Raw genomic sequence first — 24,070 nt, forward strand, 5'->3', positions numbered from 1 at the left:
TATTCAATTCCATAAGACGTTCACTTTTGACAAAGTTGGTAAGTGTTACATGGACTCATATTCAAGTGATAGATTTATTGTGATTGTTGAAGTTGAATTCAATTAAGTGATTTCACCAATTGGATATTGTATATGGCGAGATGTATTAGTGAATTACCTATTTATGAAATGATAATTGAAGTTCAGTAAATGATACAAGGAATTAATATGAAAAGATTTATGATTGTTATTAGTATTGTTTCTGACATAATATGGATTCTTCGATGGTGAAATGGTTTAACGGATTTATTGAGCATATGAATGAGTATGAGACTCATACAAGTTAGTATAGATATGTACATGTGTCTTATAAGCTTTGAAATGATAAGACTTGTGAATTGTGAATTAATCTGTGTGAAAGTATATGGGATAGATTACCGAATCGTTACGAGATATTGAATATTTAATATATTACAATGGTGGTAGCTATAAGGCTTGGATCGAATGAGTATATATTGGGCATCGTAAGATCTAATTAGCGATTCGAAGACAATAATTTTAAATTTTTAATCTGTATGAAATTTTATAACTCGGTTTAATACGTTTATAAGTGTATGTGTTCTGGTAATGCCTCGTACCCTATTCCAACGTCGAATACAGGTAAGGGGTGTTACAATGTGACATCGCCAAATTCGGCCATAACGTTTAGGTCGAGTTTGGGGTGTTACAGAGAGATATTCAAATTTGTTGCCAAATGTATGACTTGTCAACGCTTAAAGGCAAAACATCAGGTTGCAGTTTGATTGTTTTATCCTATCTCGATTCCTGAATACAATTGAGAGCGTATTATAATGGATTTTCTGATTGGGTTACCGTTGTCTCCGAGCAAAAGAAATGAAATTTGGGTGATGGTTAATCGATTAATGAAGCGAACCCCTTTTTTAGTAGTTAGAACTGACTGGTCACTTCCGAAACTAGCTGAGGTTTACATTCAAGAGATAGTCAGATTGCATGGTGTACCTACGTTGGTTATCTTTGATTGTGATCCTCTCTTTACTTCAAGATTTTGAAAGCAGTTGCATGAATCTTTAGGTACGAGATCAAATTTCAACACAACTTTTCACCCTCAGACAGATGACCAATCAGAATGGGCTATTCATATATTAAAAGATATGATGCGAGCTTGTGTAATCAATTTTGAATCAGGTTGAGAACGTTATTTACCATTATAATAACAGTTTCTAATTGAGCATTTAGATGACTCCATTTGAAGCATTATAAGGTCGAAGGTGTAGAATAGATGTTTGCTGGTCGAATTTGAGTGAAAGAAAGTTTATTAGGCAAGAGTTGATTCGAAAAACTGAAAATAAGATTAAATTGATCAAGGACAGATTAAAAGCAGCTTTTGATAGGCAAAAATTGTACACTGACCTGAAATGAAAAGACATCAAGTATTCTCTAGGAGATAATATATTTTTCTCCGTGAAAGAAAGTTCTTCATTTTGGTCGAAAAGGAAAGCTGAGCCCCAGATTCATTGGACTATACAAAATCATCGAAAGGGTCAGACTAGTGGCGTATCGACTGGCGTTACCGACGGAATTACAAAAGATCCACGATGTGTTCCATGTACTGATGCTCAGGAGATATCGTTCAGATTCGCTCCATGTTATTTCAATAGAAGAAATTGAAATTTAGCCTGACTTATCGTTTGAGGAGGAACTAGTTGAAATTCTAGCCCGGGAAGTTAAAGAATTATGGAATAAATGCGTTCCACTAGTGAAAGTCTTATGTCGTAGTCACAGTGTGGAAGAAGCGACTTAAGAACCCGAAGAGACAATAAAATCCTAGTATCCTCATTTCGGGGACAAAATTTCTTAAGGATGGGAGAATTGTAATGACCCAAAAGTCAGTGGTGTCGAAAAATTCAATTTCGAGACCTTTTTTTCCCAAACCGAGCCCGTAAATATTTTGTTAAATTTTTACGGAGTTATATTATAGGTGAATTGAATTTTTTATAGACAATTTGGTTGAATTAAAGTTTAATTAGGGTTTAGAGACTAAATTATAAAGCTGATAAATATTCAATTACTATAGATTTCTTTTTAATAAATAGTAATGGGTTAAGGCCTAAAGTGGCAATTTTACCATTATGCTAATGATAGTGGACAGTGGTGGTTAAATAGGAAATGATTGTGTTATAAAACTTATAATTGTAATATAAATCATAAAATAATAATAAAGGAAAAAAGAAATAAAATTAGCAAAGTGGAGAGAAATAGAAACATTTCTCTCATCCTTGTTTTGCATGGTGAAATAGAAGTAGAAGAAGAAAAAGTACTTGACCTTTGAGTTTTAATCTTTGGAGCTTAATTCGGCTAGTGCAATTTAGTCATTTTCTTGAAATTTTTACGTTTTTGAAATCCTATGAGCTTAATCTAATTGACCCGTGTGTAATTTTCAGAACTATTAAAGTTTTAGAATGATGCCATTTATGAATTCATGAAGTTTTAGGTGTTAAATTGATAGATTTTAAGCTTATGAGTGAAAAAAGACTAAGTTGAGAAGTTAATTTATAGTTTTGTACTATAGGGAATAAAATGCACAAATTTCAAAATTTGTGGTAGAATTGAGAAATTAGAGGTACTAAATAGACTATAGTGAAACTGGATTGAAAATATGAGTTTTAGATTTAAAGTTATGTAAGTCTAGATTTTAGGGATTAAATTGAATATGGAATTTGTGTAAATTGAAAATTGAATATATTTTGATTTATTATTGAATATATTATATGTTTATGTCAATCCGTAGCTAACGTCGACTTGGAATCGTTAAAGAAAAAGGAAAAGCTAAAGTTGTCGATGAATAGCTCAGAGTTCTCGGTTTGTGTTTCTATAATTTGAACTAATTCAATTGTTGCATTTTTATATTGTTTTGCATGGTAAGACTATGAGGTGAGCTGAATTTGGTAAATTGAGTTAATTTGATATGATTTTGATTTGGTTAGAGATGTAGAAGACTAAAATGAAAGGAATGAAAAATATTGGTTTTTGATGAAAATGTGAAATGAATCTTGAGTTGAATTGGTTCATGATATTATATATATATGAAATAATGATTGGTTGATGGATTGAAATAATGTTGTATAAATGGAACTACATTCGAAAATTTGATAAATTGCTACCCTATTAACGGTTCGAGCAAAGTCAGATATAGATGGCGCCCCATAAGATAGGAAGAGTTCAAGGTTACTTCGACTACAAGTCGATGAGGCACTGGGTGCCAAATTACTTTGGTTATACCGATGAGCACAAGGCGCAATTCATATACTTCAGATTTATCCAATGAACACTAGGTGCCAAATTGGTGTGATTGGTTAGATCCATGTATCCGTCTAAGTCTTAGTCAGGTTAATAGGAAATTAAAATGTAAAATAGTACAATGCCACATAAGATGGTTAGAAATGATAATTGATTGTGTTCATCCAGTTTGTAAGATCGAGTTATTGAAATGAAAGACGTGGGAATCAATCGTTGTGAATTTCTAAAGGCGTTACAAAATTGACTATGTTTATATGCTAGTAAATTGAATATGAATGAGATAATGAATGTGAGAAAATGTTATATCATGTCATGTTGTATTGTATTGAACATTGATTGATGTTTCAAGCATTTCAATTTTTTTATTAAGCTTTATTATTTTTTATTATAGAAATACCAGTGAATTTTTACTCAGCGTACGGTTTTGTTTTCCATACACAGGTTAGGTGTTTTGATATATTGATCATCGACTCTCAGCATCCGTCAAGAATCACGAACTCAACAACCTCGGTGAATTTCTTTTGTTTTGTAAAGGGCATGTACGTAAGCATGTCATTTTGTTAACTAGTTGTGCCTTTTAGTGTTAAGTTTGAAAGATTAGTTGATGTTTTGATGTAAGTTGTATATTTATATATGTTGATATAATCTTGGTAATGGATGGAATCATGTGCATGTATGATGATTTTTTAGTAGATGATTTGGAAGTGGTGTGCTATGATAGGTAGATTGGTATTGATAGTTGGAAGAATTAAGTTCATAGTATGCATATTATTGAAGGAAAATAGGAAGTAGATTGCCTTAACATGTTATGTTGTTTGGATGAGTTTTGAATATGTTTGATAGTGTATTGGTTGAAGTTTTGGTGGAAAAACTAGGAATTTGTAATGGTGGTTGAAATATTGTATTATATGTTTGAATGTATAAATTAAATGGTAGGTTTTAGGTATTTGAAATCACCAATTGAAAAGTTTATGTTTGACACATGATTTGAACATGTTAAATTGAATTAGTACTGTTCATTTGCTCAAATTTTTAGGGTGAATTGGTGTTGTTAAAAATTACAGGTTTTTGTGAGATTATTTTGCAGGAACAACCTATAACATTGCGACATCGTTCATTCGTAGTTGCAACAAGGGATCCACATCGTGACGTAAAAAATCGGGACGTCAGGATGAGGTTGAGCTCTAGATCATGTCATGTCGAAGAACTCCGTCATCGCAACGAGACTGGACAGTGAGTGACATCGTGACGTGTGTGACGAGGAACTCCTTCATGTCACGACGTTGGCCCTGCTTTTTGAAATATTTCATTTGATTTCTTTGAATTTGATTTAACTTTAGAGCTTCTGTAAGCTCTTATTAAGCCCTAAAGTGATTGTATTTCTTGATGGTTGTATAATTGTTTGATTTATTATCAATAAATTGCATATCTTAAGCATGGTTTATTTGTGGTTGCTTCAACAACTAATGTAACATTAGATTGCTCAAATTTGAAGATCGAGTCGGGTAACAAGGTGCTACATGATTAAAAGTTACAAATCAACAAGCAAATTACATAACAAAATCTTACTTCTACATTCTATTCTAATTATTTTCAAATCTCATAATGTCACGTCTTGCAGATTTCTTAAAATAAGTCCAAAATGGGATAACATTATCCTTATCCTTGATTGTGGGATAGAATCTTTTTTTCTGCTTTTGATGACATTCGTCTCCCCCTCCATTCTATGCCCATCTACCAAGATACCAAGATGCCCATCCACATTTGCTCCTAAGACTTTCAATAGTTTCTCTTAGCATTAATTTTGTTTTGAAAATGTGTGAAAAAACTCCCAAGGGAATTTCAATAAAATAAACTAATTTTTTTCGTACCAAACATTGTAATCACTAATTAAATTGATTGGAAAGTTAAAACTTTCCATAACATCAAATGCCCTCTAAAGGTAATGTGCACTAATGAAAAGCTCAAACATTGCCTTCTATATTAACTTACCCGGCCTGTCTCTCCAAATGGGTCATACAATTGAATATCTAAACCTATAAATCAAACCCACCATATCATTCGTGTGCTCCACGTTAGAAATTTTGGTATAAATTAAAATCTTTGTTACAGAGCGTACAACAAAATTCTCTATCATTCCAATCATTAAAGTATTGGGGTTTTTTTCATAAATTTTGCTTAATCATTACATATTTGAGAAAAAGGATGGGGGTTGAACCCTAGAATTTGATACCAAGATTTAACAACTGTATTACTCCAACTCCAGTTGTGATTATTTCCGCAAATGGATTCATTTAGTTGTTAAAAGATAACCAATTTTTTAAAGTGAAATTTCATTCCAATGGAAGGGCATACAAGCCCAGGCCCAAAAAGAAAACCACGAAAAATACAACCAATAGAGGACAAATCCTAGCCTTCACTGACCCACCCAGCCACCGCTGTGAACGATAGAGGAGAGCTAGGTAGTCCAGGAACAAGGCTATTGTACCCACCGCCGGTATGCTCCCCACCAACGGAGAGGCTATGCTGTGGGAAAGCCTAAAAACGAAGCTTTAACGCCACCTTGGACCCAGTGGAAACTCTCGAAAGAGAGGGACCCACTACCACCGAGAAACAACTCAGATCTGGTGCGATGAAATCAGGAACCATCAAGCACGAGCCATCGGAGGTTAAAGCAGCAACGACGCTCCAACAGCGCAAAAGGGCCTTACCGGAGCGAGAGAGATAAGAAAACAAGACCGAGGCGGCCCTCCGTTGGAGAAAGGAGACAAGCTCCAAGGAAAACGTGAGAAAGATCTATGGTGACGTCGAGAAACCGACCGCCCATGATTTCGTCGTTCAAAGGCCAAAAGGAGATGGGGGATGTTCTCGAGGTTATTACGCCAAAGAACGAAAGGAAATAGAAAAAGATAAGTTAGAGCAGCCCGCATTGGCCGCGCCGGAGGCGAAGGGAAACCCATTTTTCTTAGAGAGAAGGCAGAGGGAAAAGTTCTTGAGAGATTTGAAAGTAACTCTAAAAATTACAGAACTTTTACACAAACTATGACGGCAACATTCTATTCTTCATTCTATGTCATAAAATTTTGTCTAATCCCACCTGAAATTATCGATCTTTCCTTTTGATCTACCCTTAAAACTCTAAGGATGATTTGGACATGGATGAATTCATGATCCCTTCAGTTTCAAGCTTCGTGCAACTGAAGACCATATATATATATATATACTTTTACCGATTACCATGCATGTATGCATGTTATGGCTGTGGAGATACATCGGAGGAGTCAATGGATCTCGCGTGTTGCAAAAGAAGGTGAATAAACTGTCATTCAGTTTAAGAGTATTCTATTCTTAATGTTCCTAATCACAAAGGGGAATGATGGGTCACAAACGGTAATGCCGCTAGGCACACACTTGCAGAGTCATATACAAATACAATACATATAAGCCTTTAATACATTGGGTCTGGATTGAATTTTACCGATTCCCTATAAATTAGCTCCTTGATGTTTTCTTCAGTAAAAGATGGTTGCTCGAAATCAAAACTGAAAGGCCTTGGGCAAACTGGCTCCTCATTGATGTCATGAAGTGGTGCCAAGTAAGGGTGGCATAGAGCCCCATCCACTGCAACAAAACAATAAATACTAGTTAGCAAGTGAACGGACCGATGGATCACAGAATAGCAAGTTGTGGCTAAAACAAAAGTTTAGACTAGTCTGAATCTAATATTTGTCAGACTGTTATTGCTGTGGAGTAGCAGTAAAGAAATTAGCAACCAATTTTACCTGTAATGCGCCTATGGGGATCAAAGATGAGCATCTTTTCTAGCAGATCAATAGCACCAGGTGACAAGTTAGGAAATCTAGACGAGAAATTTTGCCTTGGGTTTTGTGGAAGCTGTCTAACATATCTTCGTGCATTGTCACTTCGAAGGAACCCAAGGCTGGAATCATCAGGAGAACCTATAAGCTGTTCCAAGGAGAAAGGGAATTGTTTACAACTTAGCAGGCTTGTTAAACTTCCATCAAGAGGAAAAACGATGTTCAGTTTTCGGGAGATTGGAACAAAAACGATTGTTCGTGAAATACGAGCACTATTAAAAGAACAAGCACATTAAGATCACATGCAAATGCAGAACCAATATCAAGTTTACATAATCAAAAACAGCTAAGGTAAAAGATGGATGATAGATGAGGTTAAAAGCAAGTCCTGAGCCAATGGCTGATCTCTTCGTTAGAATTCAAGGTTATGCAATTTTGCTGAGAAAGCAAAATACATCACAAGAGTCTCACCATCCAAGGGCCATAATGTTTAACAAATAACATCAGGTCTACGAGAACAAGTAAGGTGTTAAAGAACATCTAAAGGGTTTTCAGGTACTTTCCTGTGAGAAAAATCTGGATAACGTACCTCTGTGATAAGCCTCAACTGATGCACGTAGTCTTTGCCAGGGAAGAGGGGTTGTCTACTCATGATTTCGCCAAGTATGCAGCCCACCGACCAAATATCAATTGCAGCGGTGTATTCAGAACAATTCAGAAGCAATTCCGGTGCCCGGTACCAACGAGTAACAACATATTCTGTCATGAAATCAGTTTCAGATGTTGTCCTTGCAAGCCCAAAGTCTCCAATTTTAAGGTCACAATTCGCGTTTAGAAATAAATTGCTAGGCTTTAAATCGCGATGCAAAACATTTGCTGAATGTACATATTTGAGCCCTCGAAGAATCTGATATAGAAAGTACTGCAAGAGTAGCACTGCATAATCAACAATAGTTCCAGCACAGAAACAGGAATCATACCATGTTCCTAACTAAATATGACAACGAACAGTAGGAACATCCCAGTATATTTCATATGAGGGGAAGAATTTGATACCAACCCGACAATGATCATCTGTCAATGGTTGATTGGATCTTATAATTTGATGAAGATCAGTGTCCATCAGTTCATAAACGAGGTAAACATCATTAAAGTTCTCCCACTGTGGAGGCCGTATGATGTCCTTGATGGCAACCACCTGAAGAAAAACAAACAATCAGCATTAACTACTTAGTAATTTGAAGTAGGCATTCCTAGTTAGATTGAAGGTTTACGCACAACATCATAAGATTGGCCCTAGCTTAATGGTTAAAAGTTATTAGGGTAAAACTCAAATAAACTTAAAGGTTAGCCAAATTCCTATAATTAGACAAAATTAGGACAACAAATGTGGGTATTGTTTTTGTCTCCTTTTTTAAGGATGGTCAAAGGCTTACTTGATGGGAAGAAAGGACCTGTTTCATTTCTGCTAATCGTTTAGATGGCAACAGCAACCGGACCCCTGAAGCATGCAAGGAGCCTAATAACTAGGGGGTCTATTGATCTAAACAACATTATCGAAACATCCATCAAAGAGGTGAAAATGCAGAGTATCGAGCTAGCAGGAACTTACATTTTCGTGATCCATGTGACGAAGAAGCTTGATCTCTCGCAATGTCCTTTTGGCATCGATCCGGTTGTCAAATGCATTACCGATTTTCTTGATAGCAACCTCCTCCTGTGTCTCTGAATTCACAGCAGCACTAACAGAAATGGGGGAGCAAATCACATCTCAGCTTCACATTATGAATAATATAATAATACACCGGTGAGCCTAATAAACAGAATGGTCACTTTCGTTAAATATCCTCAACCAGGAAGTTCGGCCTGGAGCCATTCACTTCAATTAGACCCTAAAATTGGCAACCTTAATTTCCTTTAAAAGCAATCACACTGCAAAATTCAGCTAAAGATATGCTAAATGAGAGCCACACTAAAAGTGTCACTCTCAATCCTGTCAATCATCAAAATTCACCATGAAAAAGGAAAAAAAATTATCAATCTACAAATACAAGCCTTAATATTTACTAAAATCCCATAAAAAAGAAACTAAAAAACTGTCATGTAGAGCATCGAGACTGGGACAAACCAAAACTGGAAATCAATCAAAACAGGGAGTTTTAAGGGAAAAAAAATTCGAAAAAAAAATAAAGGGAGCAAAAAGCGGAAAAAACCTTACCAGACAATACCATAAGCACCACGGCCGATGGGGCGAAGAGGAGCAACATATTTTGAGGGAACTTCGAAGAGGTTACCATAAACGTTGTACTGAACATAGCGTCCACCATGAGTTGGTATACCTTTGATGCTTTGATCCCCTGGCCCCATTGACATGTTTCCTGGATATAACCCGAACCCAACTCAGAACCCGAATTGAAAGAAAGATTTTTATGGTGTAATGTTAATAACAGCTGAAATTCAGAGACAGGAAAAAGTGAAGAAATGAGGGTTACAATTTGGGAGAGCGCGTAGGTAAGTATATTGGAAGATGAGTGTGAACCTTTTGAAGTAGAAAAGCTTGAAAGTTCCGTGAAGATTCCCACTTGTTTTGTTCTTTTCTTTTATACAACTTGGCTTTATTTTTCTATCCTGATGGCTTTTTCCAGGAAAAAAGGGTTTACAGTTCAAAGAAATTGCCTGTTGGAAGTCGTTTCTGGAAAAAGAGATGACTTTCCTGTTTCATGTGGTCAAAGTTATTGTTATTCTCCTGTCCGTACTGTTGGTTAAGCTTAACCAATCAAGAAGCTGAGATTTATGTTAGAAACTAGATGAAGAAAATATTTTCCATTTGCAGCTGCAGGCCCATTCTCCACTTCTTTCATTTCTCACATTTTAATCTTATACTTATTTCTTAATTTATCATTTTTATTTTATTTAAAAAATTGTTCTTAAAACTTAAATGGTGGCTTTTTAATTCAAAAATAATCTTCTTTTCTATAAATTAATAACAAAAAAAATTGATATAATTCAAAGTCTAATTTGAAGACAATTATTGCACTGGGTCCAGTCCCACCGTTTAATCCGGTAGATGGACACGTGATGGCGGCGCCACTAACAATTGCAGGCATGTGAAGCTAATTGATTCCCAGACATGCCAATGTACCGTCTTTCCTTTTCCTGAATTCTGATCTTACAAACACTTGGAGATTACCCTGAATTCTAATTTAGATGTATTTTTAAGATCCAATTTGCATCAGAATCAGAGTCAAACAAATATTTGTTCAAGTCTTGCAAGTCAATAGTCAAACTTCCCTTTTTACATATTTAGTAATACACCAGCACAACTTATGTCAAATTTTAAGTTAATTTCTTTCTCAAAAATGGATTTAAAATTTTATCTAAATCCGATTCAAATAAAAAATACTAAACTCAAACTTGATTTAGTTAGTCGTATTAATTTTTTATATAAAAATAAATTTAAAAAATATAATATATTAAATATACTAAAACATTAAAATAAATGTTTCTACAAATTAAAAATATATTTTTAAAAAAAAGTCTCTATACTTAACAACACTAATATAAATAGTAGCAAAATTAACAATAAGAATAATACAATATTCAAACAATAATAATAACATAGTAACAATATAATAGCAAAATTGTAACAAAACAACAGCAGAAAAAAAAAATTTAAACTGATCAGGTCGAGGCCAGGCCATAAAATCTTATCTGAGACTTGGCCCATTTAAAAAACCAACCTCTTTTTTTGTCCAAACCCATTTTTTAGACTTATATTTTTATTTAAACACTCACTTTTCGAGCAAATGTTCGGGTCTAAATAGATGACGAGACCATGATGAATCCTAACATGCTTAGTAAACGAAAGATGCAATTTCTCAGCATTTATGAGTGGATCGAATGTCATTCGAACTCGAGGCAAATGGCATGTACCCGTTGCATTAAGACAAGAACCAACTAGGCAATTACTATTACGCATCGGGTCATGATTAACCACGAAAAGTATCTTCTCGGTTCACCTGCCATAGCCACAACATTATCTAGATCCAACATTGTTAGCCCAAGTGATAGGAGGCTCACCTTCAAATGCCAATATGTTATAGGACATAAGTTTAGTCAAAGTTCACTTATTCAGGCACTCGATTAGATGTTCCCGTTCTATGAAATCACATCTTTTTAAGCGCTTGAGCTCTTGACAAAAATGAGAAATAAAATCCTCCATCGAAAAACAATATTGAACAAAATGAGGGTCCGATCGATAACAAACATCATTTGTCAGTTTCAACTTTCAACAAATCTAATAAATTTTGAAATACCAAGGACTTTACTGACTATGCAGATGGCAATTCGAGATATCATCTGTAAAAAATGCATTTGTAAGAAGAGATGGAGCTCTTATCACTCACCATGTAAACACATTAATCACAAAACAGCTCTCTCTGGTTGTTAAGACCAGTTTCCTACTAGTATGATTCAGTAATGAAGATAATGCAGGCATGGTAATTGTATAAACAAGTTAACTCAGTAGTGTAACATACCTTACAACTCACAAGACATGTACCGCCATAACCCGAACAAGGTAAAGGTTATGCATGTCTACTTCTGAGATAATATAAGGTCTCAACCTAAACCATCTGTATAAGACAAGATTAGCTTCAACTTGAATACATTCATGATTCATCTCACAGCTTGCTCTTCTACTTTTCTTCCTAGCATTGAATTTGGGACACCCACGCTTGTTCTTAGATTGCAAAGCAAAGCATAACCCCCAGTCGAAACTATTTTGAAATATCCATCTACTGCCTTTGAAAGATTATCCAGCGCTTGTGATAGTTCCTCTGCGGTCCTTCTCAAATCCGATACTGAATTCGGGAACCACCCTTCATTAGAACCGAACCCATCTTGGAGCAAAGGATACAATGTCTTGACACATGCATCAACGGCATCCAGTTCTATTAGACCTGTAACTTTTCCGCAAGAAAACATATTTCTAACCTCTGAATTCACTGTAGTTTGCACATCGAAAAATACCGATGCCCATGGTAGTGTACTAATAACAGATAAATCTAACAAATTTGGGGCAGAACCAGATAAAGCTGCAGCAAAGACGCTACAGATATATACAATAGCCACCTAGCTCCATACATTGCACGCACCAAAAGCTTTCCTTTAGCAGAGTTCGTAACCTTAGGCAAGTTTAATGATTCCACAAGATTGTGAAGGATTGGGTGACAAGTTTCAAGTCTAGGATTTTTTGTGCCTATATGCTGTCTCCAGCTATCAAGCGAGGAACAGTCCTGCATGAACCGCTCTGGGGAGTGAGATTCCAACTTATGCAAGACACACTGAAGTAAGAGATGGCTTTGGTTGAGCCTTGTAATCTCGGAGGTAAAAGCAACACTAATATCAAGCAACTTCACACTTATGTCCAGGTACACATCTAACCACTTATCATCCCAATCAATCAAAGGGATTTCCAGATCAGCTATCAGGTTGTTTATGTCACGGTGAATCTCAGTGACTCCGTCGCTAGTTTCATCCATGACAAGCTTAGGATGTCATCCTTGTCTTTTGGCACAAGTTTTTGCAGCCTCTTTGACAAGGTGACCTCAAATGCGTTCAATAAAGAAAGCAGACTTGGAGACAACTGAGAACCCTTTGGTAAAGGATTTCCAAAATGGAAGAATGGGCGATGTGGTTCCTGAGGACGACTCATGTTGAAGTATTTACCGCAAAATCCAGAAGAAGCGAAGAACAAAATTCAATCACCATCATCTTGATGAATTATTACAAACACAAACACCCAGAAAAGCTTTTAAATTCACCATCTCCGTAATAATAGAGAACCATTAACCCCACGACCCACCATCCCTCTCATAAGCCATTGAATAAGCTGATTTTCTGGACTTGAACAAATGATTGAAAGCAGTGGAAACCATTTATTCACTCTGAAATCAAGGCAAATACATAGAAAATAAATCAAGGAGAGGCGAAAGAACAGCAATCAAGGTAAATTAACCGGTACCTCCTTGATTGCATTAATTTCATCTCTCTGTTAAACACTCTTACCTCGGTTCTAATTCTACACGGCTCCTCCTTGAACATTATTAGTCCAAGCTAGGCACAGAGAAACAGTCGAATCACTCAAAAGAAAAATTTAAACGAATCACATCTTTAAACACTAACTTTAACATCCAAAATCGAGAACAGATAAACTAGAGCCAGATCTGATTAATATGAAGAAACTAAACACAAAGGCATCCAGAAATATAGAGTTAAGACAAAACCAAAAAGAAAACTTACCCTAATTATAGATCCTTACACCAAACTACTACTGCATAAACAAAAACTCTTCACAGATTGGTTAGGGTGTTGTTAAGACTGATATTAGTGTGAAGTTGCTTGATATTAGTGTTGCTTTAACAACCCTACCAAATTAGCTTGTTCCTTGTCAAATATTAGTATAGAAATGGAAACCATTGGTTTACTCGATACCGAAGTTGTCTGTCTACAAATACGTGTATAAAGAGTAATTCACTGTAAATGAACCCGTACGAAACATGATTGAGTATACAATACTAATATAAAAGTCCAGTTATACCTGCACTAAATTTATGCTAAAACAAGTTCCAACATGAACGGAATAAGAAGTCATTAAACAATCACAAATCTTGATAAAATATAATTAAAGTCCTCGATTTTGAATGAAATTGATATCAACTTTTAAGAAAAATGAATCATTTATGTAAAGAAACATGAACACATTAAGGGGCTAAAAAGAAGTCCTTGCTAGATCTAATTTATTCAAAAACAGTCTCTCTTTAAATTAAGGTAAGTAAATCGAATTAAGACTCTTGAAAATTAACTTTATTTGTTTCAATCTCTTCTCCAATTATAACCTATTGAAAAAAATAAAATAAAATAAGAACCCTTAAATAAGGCATAAATGGTGTGATTCATTAATATAATACCCATTCGTATTTAAACTCATCCCAATCTGATGAGCATGAAGATAGTTTCGGTGGCTCTTCAGCTGTTTTTTCCCTCTTAAAGGAAGTGAGAGGGGAGCTCCATAAGAGTTCATAAAGATCTCCAATTCCATGGATGACAACATTTACAAAAAGTCATTATCAGATTACACAGCAGATGATAACAAGCAAGACACAAAGCTTGTTCTGTTCCTTTTAAATAAGAACAAGCTTGGTCGCTTGGTTTCCATATCTATGCTTTAACTCCACGGACTGCCACGGTGTTGGTGGCCGGCTATTCATTTCTCCCAGAATCCATCTACCAAAGTCTCCTACAAAATTACTTTCAATTACTGACTCCCTGCTGCAGTTTATTGTAAGGCATTGGCAAGAAAACAACCAATCACACAGCATAAATGAAAAATAAGTCCTCAGCATTGGTGAAAGATGGTGCTTCTACAAAATTTACTCAACATAAGCACAACTAAAATATTAAAAAAGGAGTAACACTAATGACTCATCTCCATCACTGTCTATCAGTGTTCTGTCCCATATCTTCCTACTTCTAAGTTTGATGACGTCAATTGCTTGTCTTACTGGACCCTATCCATGGAGATGCATAGTTTTGGAGTAAACTGATACACCGGTTGTATAGGATCAATTTCTTCCAGGGTTCACGTTAGCATATCATCTCGATAGCACCAGGTAGAATAGACAACTTCCTAGGAAGAAATCCTAGATGTTCCCCATCAGACTGAATGAAAATGTTTCCACTCCCTGAAATCTCATCTACTTCGATCGTATATACACTGCAACAATAGAAAACAGCCTCAGTTGTAAGCATCCATATATTGAGATACCATGGATAAGAAAACTAAATGACATCATGCTCCAGGTAAAATGCAACAGATGACATACAAATTCTGCTTTTGGTAACACGATAATTCACAGAAATAAAACATAATCAATAACCACAAGAAGCTTTAAACACCTCGCAAAGATTCAAGGACAAGAAGGTTTTTGGATGGATAATAGTTTTTAAAATTTTCATGACAGTGGGAAACCATATAAGAAGAAATGGTGTGTTTTAGGAGTTCAGGGTTATGAGCAATTTTTGCCCCTTTGAAAAAGAAGCCACCTAAATCATTAAAGAAGACAAGAAAACCTACAAAAGGGAGAGGGCAACCAGAAAGGATACCAAAACAATGCTGCAAGACCAAAAAGAGATGGTGCTTACTTTCTTGAGGTCACATTATTCAGTGACAAATGTGTGCCGTTGTAGAGCTTGTGTAGTTTTAGAATGAAGTCATACCACTTGAAGTCCTGAAGAATGACAACCTGCAAAGTGAAGTGCAAAACTTAAACAAACCATCAGCGCACTTCAGAATTAACAAATACTAGTAATCATGTAGTGAGATGAATAGAAAAACTATTCCACCTCAAAACTTCCACTTTGAGGATCAGCATTTGGTGTGATTTTCATGCCACCACCAAAGTACTTTGCATTTCCAACACAGAGGGCTGTCACTTGAGACAATGTTTGCCACTCACCCTCATTCACCTGCATGTAAAATTACATTCATGGTCAAAAGTCTAAACACCGTCTTGTGAAAATAAGCATGACTAGGGCTAAAGCATAGGCTAATGTACTGGTCAATAAAATAACTTTTAGAAATGGAATACACTGCTAAACCCTAAAAATGCATACCTTGATTCTAAGGTCCTGATTATGGTGGCCAATAAAGGCTTGTAAAGCGCCAATAACATAGCACAAGTTTCCAAATTTCTTGTATCTTGAAGCATAAAAACCTGCCTTAGCACTCCTATAAATTTCCACAAAAGACACTGCAGTGAGGCTTGTGAAATGAGCTTATGTTTTATCAAGACTTAATTCTAAAAATGGCCAAGTAAACCTTACAGATGAATATCAGCAACATTTATGAAATAATGAGATCCTTCCCCTTCTCTGCTAATGACACCGACATCAATTCGTGATCTCACCCCTAGAATACAGCAGCATCAGCAAATCCTAGAATCAAAAGGATCTACATCTTGTATGTACTAAAAGTAACAAGGGAGGCAAGGAACCGGAAAGGGAATAAAATACCTCTAGCAATCCGGTCTATGGCTTCACGGGGATCATTTTTCCTGGGAAAAGCATAACAATAAACACTTGTGAGAAAGCAATAATATCATAAAATCTTATAACAAATGAATCTAGACTGGATTAGCACAAACTAACCAGCCCAATGTTCGGGCAAAATCTGACCCCGTCCCCAAGGGAATGAGCTGCAAGAAGGGCCAACCTTGTTATATATTCCTAGGGGGGAGAATTGAACAATTCTACTATAGCGCAAGCAAAGACAAATGAGTAAGAAGTATATATAAATCCAAGGCTATCATTCAGTCAGAGACTAACGACAATACTTACAAAATGAAAGAGGGGAAGAAAAGAAAGAGCTTGATGGGAATTCTTACACCAAGAGCGGTTGAATGAACTGCCTCTGTATTCCAATTAGCAACAGGTTTCCCATCCCAAAAGAACCCATTAACAACCTGCTTATCACAGTTCAATTTATCATCCGCTCTTCCAAATTCAGAACAGTATTTGATTATATACTGTAAATGAAAATAAGAAAGAAAATTCTGCACCTCATGAAGCGTTCCATCACCTCCAACTGCAATGACGGCATCAGCACCCTCTCTTATTGCCTGCAAACCATTACCCACTTATAACTTACAAGCATATATAGTCATTCGTAACTTCAAGTTTTCCATAGACATCTTAGACCAAATTCAATTTCATTGTCTAAATTGGGAAAAATAAAATAAAATGTAAACGAAGCCCTTAATTCTTACCTCCCTAGTAATGTCAATTGCATGAGAAGGACCCGAAGTCAAAGATTCACATATCTGAGACAAATGCAAGAGATTTTCTTATTAATTGAGCAATGGTTAATCGAAAAAAAGAGAGGAAAAAAGAACACTCACATTACAATCACTGCCGAGGCGAGATTGAAGATAAGGAAGCAGTTTCTTCCACTCTTTACCGGTTCTCCCATTAGCACCTGCTCCTCCAACTCCCCTTGTTAAAACAAGCGTAATAAATCCGGGGGGCAAAGACATTTTTCAGAGTAAAAGGGAAGAAAAGAATAAGAACCTCGAGGATTGACGACGAAGACTAGATCACGGCGGCGGATAGGAGAAGAGGAGGAGACGCCGCGGAAGACGGAGCGGTCAGAGGAGAGATCAGAAGCCATGGGGTTGTTGGTCTCGGCTCTCAAAACGGAAGGCTTGGTAATCGAAAACCGTACCCCACCAACAGGCGTCAGTAAGTGATTATAATAGCAAACCATTACCATATTTCGCTTCGAGTGGAGTTAATAATTATATTGGCCGTCTGGGTTTTAAGCATCGAACAAGGAATCTTTTAAACATGCGGGTGTTTACCTGATTGGAAGCCGCGACTGCAACTGGTGTTAAATTATAATTAGCAGTAACTTTAAGATGAACAGCTTCTTCGGGTGAAGAGATAAAATAAAAAATGTAGTTGAATGAATCAGGGCCCACTCTCCTTGGTTCCCTCGCTGTAATCGTAGTCGTTCATTGCTGCTGCAGAGCTCAGAGAGAGTTATTGAATTCACCACTGATCCTTCTTTGCCCGCCGCTAACAAGCGATTCTATTTCAGATGGTTTTAATTCTACTTTAGAATTAGAATTTGAATTTACCTCTTACATCAGGTTTTGAATTCATTTTATTTTCAAATTTAACACATTTTTATGAGAGTATCTTTATGAAATTGCAAATTTAAAAAATGATTAATTTATTTTTTTATCATTATAAGTTTAAAAACCATGGATATTATTTTTCGCATCTTTCGATTTGTTGAATAAAACGATTGGAAACTAAAGAAACAAATAATTACACAAAGATCCTAAAGAAATAAAACATAGGATTATTCTCCATCACTGGAACCCCAGATTTGATTATTAACAGCCCTGCAGCTCTGCTTTTATAACCCATAATCCATAATACCCCAAAATGATGGATTCAGCTATATGTGATCCAATTTAGCTTATAACTTGAATGAGCAAAACAACCTCGAGAACAATGTTTTTGGAACTCCAGAGCAGTGTACCCATAATGGAGGCAAAAAAACAAAGACACCCAAAACTCAAACTTTATTACAGTATCAAAACCCCAAGAAGGAATTTTGAAAAAAAAAATATACAACCAAAACTCAGAAAAGCAGCACTCAAAACCCTATACACACGGTAGCCTCTAACAGGTTGACTTTTGTATGATATACACACGGTACATAAGAGATGACATCAGTGTATTTACAAGCTATGCTATTAAGTTGCCAAGTCCTGAGAACATCATACCTATGTTACACATACATACACATCTAACCTCAATTAGCAAGTTAACGCGTTCGATTTCTTTTTTATCTGCAACATGTGGCATTCAATCATGTCATGGAATGAGCAATGAGTCAACGATGAAAAGAAAAGGGAGTGCACTGTTTTGGGTACACTGGGTTGTACCTTATCATGCTGTTGGAACTGCACTTGCTGATTTCCGAGTGTGAATATCATTGTATGGACTACCGAGTTTAATACCCTCGGACCCTGCATCATATGTTGAAAGCAACCTCCTCTGCATTGATTTTGTTATTAGTTAGAATGAAACCTATATATTGAGGTGATAGATGTTGGGCTTAATCTTTCGGCAATAACCAGTTTCCATTTTCTTTTGCAGAGTATGGCTAAGCTAGAAGTGGCAGTAATGACTACATCCTTGGCTCAAAAAGTGAAGCCAGAATGAGAGAGAAGTCAAACAAGTGTGGATAAGAAATATAACACTCAAGAGGATGATGGTGATTTATGACCAAAATATATCCATAAAAAGTGATGTTCTGATAAATTACTATGAACTAAATGAAAGAGGAAAGAGTAAAAAAGTAAAAGTCAGACTTCGGATGAGTCTTGAACTCTTTTGGAATTAATTCAATGAAGTATAGACCTCCAATGTGGAGAAGAACAGAATAGATATGCAAAACTCTAAAGCAACACAGGATGGCATTATAAGAAACTAAAACAAAGATAGGAAACAACAGTAATCAGTTCAGATTCAAACATGAAAAAATTGAATCATAATAAAAAATATAGTATGTATGAGCCAACAGTGGATATAAAAACATGCTCAAGACAAGGAACAAGAATTTACATGATCCTCAAAATCGGGGCTCATCAAATTGATGGAGAGATTTCTCATTAACAATAACACCTGCAAAGAGGCAAATAAAGCAGCTTGAGTTGACCATAGGATTTTAAGTAAACATATGACACTTCAATCTCCTCCACACACACCCCAATTGAAATAAAATAAAATTATTAATATCATTTGGATTTGACATACAGTTTCCAAATTTATTGGGTCCATCTGCTTCAACTTCTGCAAGTGCCCACTTGTACCAGGATCAAAGACACTGCCAATGAAGCTGTACACCTCAGCAAAATCTGGCAAAACTGCACAGTATAGAAAGCACACTTATCATCAACAGGACAAAGGACACTTAAGGATGTGATGACAGGAACTACTCAAGAAGACACTTATTATCACGTGTTCTTGATAATCCAGTGCTCGATCAACAACAAAAAAAGAAAATTAATAATTCCATTCAAGCATTTTGCTGTTTAAACTAGGCAATTCAAAGTCCACAAGTAACATGTTTATCTTCAGTACTGTAAATATGGGAAAAACTAAAAACAGCAGCAACAGAATTCAGAATAACCTAGTAGGTCATAACATCATCAATGTTTACAGCAAAAAGAAAAGCAGAAGTAAGGGAAGAATACAATCCAAAAAATCCCAGAGTCAAATAAGTTGTTTCTTCATCATAAGGCAGCTAGAATTCTTCATGTAAGCATATGAGACAAGATGATCATTTTCTTGCAAATGGAGAAACATGAATCTTTTTCTAACAATAAACAGACCTTAAATTGATGGGAAAATAAGTAAGTGAATATGTCAAACAAATCAGACTTATCTTTTGATGACAAGCACTTAATTCAGTAATCACAAGTAGGCATTAAAATCCTAGTTGAGGCAAGTCATAGTAGATGATTAAAAATGCTATATGAAGCTTCAGCATAGATGCCATTATTTTTTAGAAATTGCATGAATGAAGAAACATGTTTCCTCTAGACATGTGATATGGTAACATGGTCCAATAGTGCTATCATCAAGCTCAAAGTAGAAATAATATGCTAACCTCTAGATTGCTTCCAGTGATCTCCTCGATCAATTGTTTCACCAAATGACCAAGTTCTGGGAGTACTTTCACTACTGCTACTGTAACAAGAATTATGCACAATAGTTGGTCCAGCTAACACTGCATCATCTACAAAATACAAGACCATATGTTATACTTTTAATATTAGAGAAGCAATATAAGGAGGTAAAAACAGTGCAGAAACAATTAAAAACCTTTAGTCACTTGAGACACAGTGACAGGCGGCACAGAGTTGTAACTCCAGGAAGACAAAGATGCAGTGGCAATTGGATTTCCAGGCATTGATGATGAATCTCGTCTGTATGTATAACCAGGTTCATGCAAAGTAGATGAAGATTGATATGGTCCAGCAACTTGGGGTACAACAGAAGCTATACAGATGCAAAAATAACCAAGGGTCAATTCAAGATCAAGAACTACCCAGAAAAAAGATATAGATGATACTGAAATGATGGCCATACTGACCAGTTTTGGGAGCTTTTTGCGGGTATGGATGAGCTGCTTTCCTTTTTGGTCGAGGGGGAGGTACATGTTCACTTGTCCCATTTTTCTGAACCTTTAGAAAATACTTCTGTGCATGACTACGGATCTGCCAAGCACATCCATTAAACTATCAGAGAAACATATTGAAGACAACATATAGCCTAGTAGTTACAGAAAGAAATCAAGACATCTTCTAAATTACCTGGATCACTGTCTTTGACCCGACAAAAGCTTCAATCTTTTTCCAATCACGATCAAATCTAAAACAAGCAATGTGAAAAAAAACACATCAGCACCAAGAGATAGAAAGTAAGCATCTAAAATGTAAAGCAAAAAACTTGCTCAGTGTAAAAGTACCTTGGGGGCTAGTATTAATTTAAATTGTATGCACTCAATTAACTTAATCCCACACACTTGGATTTAAAGACTCTAAATCAATATCCTATTCCAGTTACTTATCAACCAAACAAGATCATTTCTAGCAGGGTAAAAACCAGATCATTTGCAAATGAATAATAGCAGTGCAAACTGGGATATAAATTACGATCATGGACCTATTTACGGTATGGTCGCGCCCAGCTAAACTCAAAAAATGTACCATATGATCACTAAAACATTACAAGTAAGCATTATAACTACATAGTCACCTTTAATTAACAACCCCCAATTTAAAACCCTAATTCCGAGCTACCGAATAATACAATTAAATCAAACCGAAAAAAAGAATAGACTGTGTCCCCCTTCACTCGATTCAATTTCAAAACTAACCAAAAAGTAGATTAATCAAACACAAAAATCCGTAGGCTTCAGCAAGAAAAATTAAAAAATTAAAAAAAAAAAAAGTAACAAATTTACTTACAATTGAAGAGCTTCGAGAAACTTCTCGTGCTCCTGCTCAGTCCAGCTCTCTCTAGACTTGGTAATAGTGTAAGGCTTCCGGATTTTCTTACTGGGATCCTCCGGATACACTGTAGTATTACCAGCACCGGAGGTGGCAGGAGTAGGTGGAACCTGAAGCGGCGGCGCCACCGTATTGGCAGGCGGGGCCGAATTAACACCAGGAAGACCCATATTCATCGGATCGAAGAAGTAAAAACCTTGAGCCGGGTTGGGGTTCACGGAAACCATAAGCTTGAAAATTTCCGAAACAGCAATTCGCAATCTTTAGCTTAGCTTCTCTCTTTGATTTCAATTTGAGTCTTTAGTTTCGAATTTTGTTTTTGTTTTTCAGTTGGGTTTTTTGGAAAGTCAGACAAAAGAAGGAAACGAAATGCGGTGAGGAACTGACAAGCTCGTGGTTTTTTATATATAGGAAAATCAAATCTCTGGATTTTACCTAAAGAAGGGGTGAGAAGTGACCGTACAGGTGGAGAAATATTAACCATAGGATTGATGGAAGTGGACAAGTGGCGGATTCTGGCAATTTGTTTATTTTTGAAAAAAGAAGGGGTTTTACTGAGTAAGGCAGTTAGGATACTCCACCGCCATTAAAGGGGCAGGTTTTACCGGTTTGGTATTGCCCGTACACATTGGATTTAGCTATTTAGGTATTTTCTGACTGAAAAAAGAAAGTGAAATTTGGTACTTGTGTCCTGTCCTTGGATTATTAAATAAAGTTAATTTATTTTAAAACAAATCAATAAAAAAATAAAATATATTTTGTCAAATGTAATATATTGAATGATTGGAAATTAAATAAATTGTTTATTATTGACTAATATTTTTCTTATGTCTTATTGATAACAATGTTAGGGTATTTATACATGCGGTTATAAGTATTATTACAGCTCATAGTAAGGTCCCACTACTTTGTCTTGATTCTATTATTTTCGGTATTGACATATTTTGTTCTTAGTACTAACATTCTCTGCAAACACGTGTCTATGAAGCACACGGTCCTTTTCGCTTTGGGGACTGGCGCTTTGGGCGGGCTTCATACTTACTCGACACGTGTCTAGATGGCCTACGGAGTACGTGACCCTTTTAGTGAGTCCATTAGGCGTATGCGAAGTGAGATTGCGATCTTCCTTAGGTTCTTGTAAGTTGGGTCTGTAACTTTGCCTTGCAAGCTGGATCCGCGTGCTAGTCCTACGACCTTGCCTTGCGGGCTCACGCAAGGTTCTCTCAAGATGGGTCTATAGCCTTGCATTGCGAGCTAGTTCACCTTGTTGTTTACTCGTGGTTGGGCAGTGGGTCGGAGGCTCGGATCCTTTTTAAGACTCCAAGTAGGCCTAAAGGGTGTCATAAAGTGGCACACATTAGGTCCATCACATCAGGATTAAATGCAGCTTGCTGGGTACGCTGCTGACTGTGATACATAATGGTTGTTCTACCACGTGCGCGAGTAATTCTCGCGTGTACGTATCTGATCGTTGAATATTGAATCATTTACGTTTGTTCGCATATGGGCCATTGGTTTCCCTCGGTCATACAAATTGTCTAAGAAGTAGGAAGGGGACTTCTTATTTAAAAAGATATCTTTTTAAACCCTAAATCCTCTATTCTTAGCATTTTCTGCAATCAAAACAAAGGTAATTTTCAGAAATTTTGCTTTTTCTTTTAAAAATTATGTTTCATTCATTTATCGATAGCATGGTGAGGATGAGAGAAGCTGGTAACCGCAATGTCCCAGTTCGTCGGCCGACTCTAATTCTGGCGACGGAGAAATCTTACGCATACACCACTAAACGGGGGGAGCTAGAACTAGTCTTGTCAGTGCAAAGAATAAAACTTTCCAAGTTCGCATGTGAGTTTTCCCTTCCAAATGAGTCACATCGGTTGTGTAAGACCACCAATGGTAGCTTCATGCTTTCATTGCACGCACTAGAGGTTGGGTTTCATTTATCGTTGCACCCTTTCTTCTGTAGCCTTCTAAATGACTACAACATTGCTCTCGGCCAACTTTCGAGCTTTTCCTAGTGGCTCGCCATAACATATTTTCTTGACTGTAGTCAGCGTGGCAAGATACCTATACTCGTTATTTTCTAGCATTTGTATCAATTAAAGAGTCATGGTTCGGAGGATTCATCAGAGTTCTACTATTTTTCTCCTCGTAAAAGAATACAAACAATTATTCAAAATCATTGTTCTAACCTTCATCTGAACTGAGGAAAGTACGTTTGAGTTAGCAATATACTTGGTGAACTTTGGATTTTCCATAAAATGATCTTCACCTAGTAAGGACATGTGTGCATTTCAACAAAGC

General features: G+C 36.2%; 3 protein-coding genes and 1 pseudogene across 8 annotated transcripts; all 4 read right to left on the reverse strand.

Annotated features, from left to right (window-relative positions):
- Nucleotides 1–6,595: 6,595 nt before the first annotated feature.
- On the reverse strand, nucleotides 6,596–9,989 carry LOC107900875 (mitogen-activated protein kinase homolog MMK2-like). Of its 4 annotated transcripts, none has more exons than XM_016826624.2 (7): nucleotides 9,655–9,989; nucleotides 9,334–9,493; nucleotides 8,728–8,857; nucleotides 8,176–8,313; nucleotides 7,705–8,037; nucleotides 7,080–7,263; nucleotides 6,596–6,918 (listed from the first exon to the last, which is right to left on the reverse strand). In XM_016826624.2, exons 2-7 carry the CDS (start codon nucleotides 9,486–9,488, stop codon nucleotides 6,746–6,748), a joined length of 1,113 nt encoding a protein of 370 aa, XP_016682113.1. In that variant the 5' UTR covers nucleotides 9,489–9,493; nucleotides 9,655–9,989; the 3' UTR covers nucleotides 6,596–6,745. The 4 variants fall into 4 exon arrangements, with proteins under 4 accessions (XP_016682113.1, XP_016682114.1, XP_016682112.1 ...); XM_016826625.2 differs by having other exon boundaries at nucleotides 9,608–9,962; XM_016826623.2 differs by having other exon boundaries at nucleotides 9,334–9,565; nucleotides 9,655–9,953.
- Nucleotides 9,990–11,555: 1,566 nt separating this feature from the next.
- LOC121219826 (protein BPS1, chloroplastic-like) lies at nucleotides 11,556–13,546 on the reverse strand (annotated as a pseudogene).
- Nucleotides 13,547–14,500: 954 nt separating this feature from the next.
- LOC107900873 (sphingoid long-chain bases kinase 2, mitochondrial) lies at nucleotides 14,501–17,759 on the reverse strand. Of its 2 annotated transcripts, XM_041098307.1 has the most exons (13): nucleotides 17,534–17,758; nucleotides 17,244–17,376; nucleotides 17,075–17,151; nucleotides 16,943–16,996; nucleotides 16,736–16,795; nucleotides 16,562–16,639; nucleotides 16,326–16,372; nucleotides 16,191–16,231; nucleotides 16,002–16,086; nucleotides 15,792–15,906; nucleotides 15,522–15,644; nucleotides 15,321–15,421; nucleotides 14,501–14,892 (listed from the first exon to the last, which is right to left on the reverse strand). In XM_041098307.1, the coding sequence occupies exons 2-13, from the start codon at nucleotides 17,341–17,343 to the stop codon at nucleotides 14,763–14,765; spliced, it is 1,011 nt and encodes a 336-aa protein (XP_040954241.1). In that variant the 5' UTR covers nucleotides 17,344–17,376; nucleotides 17,534–17,758; the 3' UTR covers nucleotides 14,501–14,762. The 2 variants fall into 2 exon arrangements, with proteins under 2 accessions (XP_040954241.1, XP_016682110.2); XM_016826621.2 differs by having other exon boundaries at nucleotides 17,244–17,759.
- Nucleotides 17,760–18,246: 487 nt separating this feature from the next.
- Nucleotides 18,247–22,152, reverse strand: LOC107900872 (protein REVEILLE 5). 2 transcript variants are annotated; one of them, XM_016826620.2, is made up of 9 exons: nucleotides 21,725–22,152; nucleotides 21,068–21,125; nucleotides 20,848–20,971; nucleotides 20,577–20,753; nucleotides 20,362–20,490; nucleotides 19,506–19,606; nucleotides 19,314–19,373; nucleotides 18,632–18,743; nucleotides 18,247–18,535 (listed from the first exon to the last, which is right to left on the reverse strand). In XM_016826620.2, the coding sequence occupies exons 1-8, from the start codon at nucleotides 21,991–21,993 to the stop codon at nucleotides 18,636–18,638; spliced, it is 1,026 nt and encodes a 341-aa protein (XP_016682109.1). In that variant the 5' UTR covers nucleotides 21,994–22,152; the 3' UTR covers nucleotides 18,247–18,535; nucleotides 18,632–18,635. The 2 variants fall into 2 exon arrangements, with proteins under 2 accessions (XP_016682109.1, XP_016682108.1); XM_016826619.2 differs by having other exon boundaries at nucleotides 19,506–19,615; nucleotides 21,725–22,151.
- Nucleotides 22,153–24,070: the final 1,918 nt, after the last annotated feature.

Source organism: Gossypium hirsutum, chromosome D08, assembly GCF_007990345.1.
Source record: "Gossypium hirsutum isolate 1008001.06 chromosome D08, Gossypium_hirsutum_v2.1, whole genome shotgun sequence".
Classification (NCBI taxonomy): Eukaryota; Viridiplantae; Streptophyta; class Magnoliopsida; order Malvales; family Malvaceae; genus Gossypium; species Gossypium hirsutum.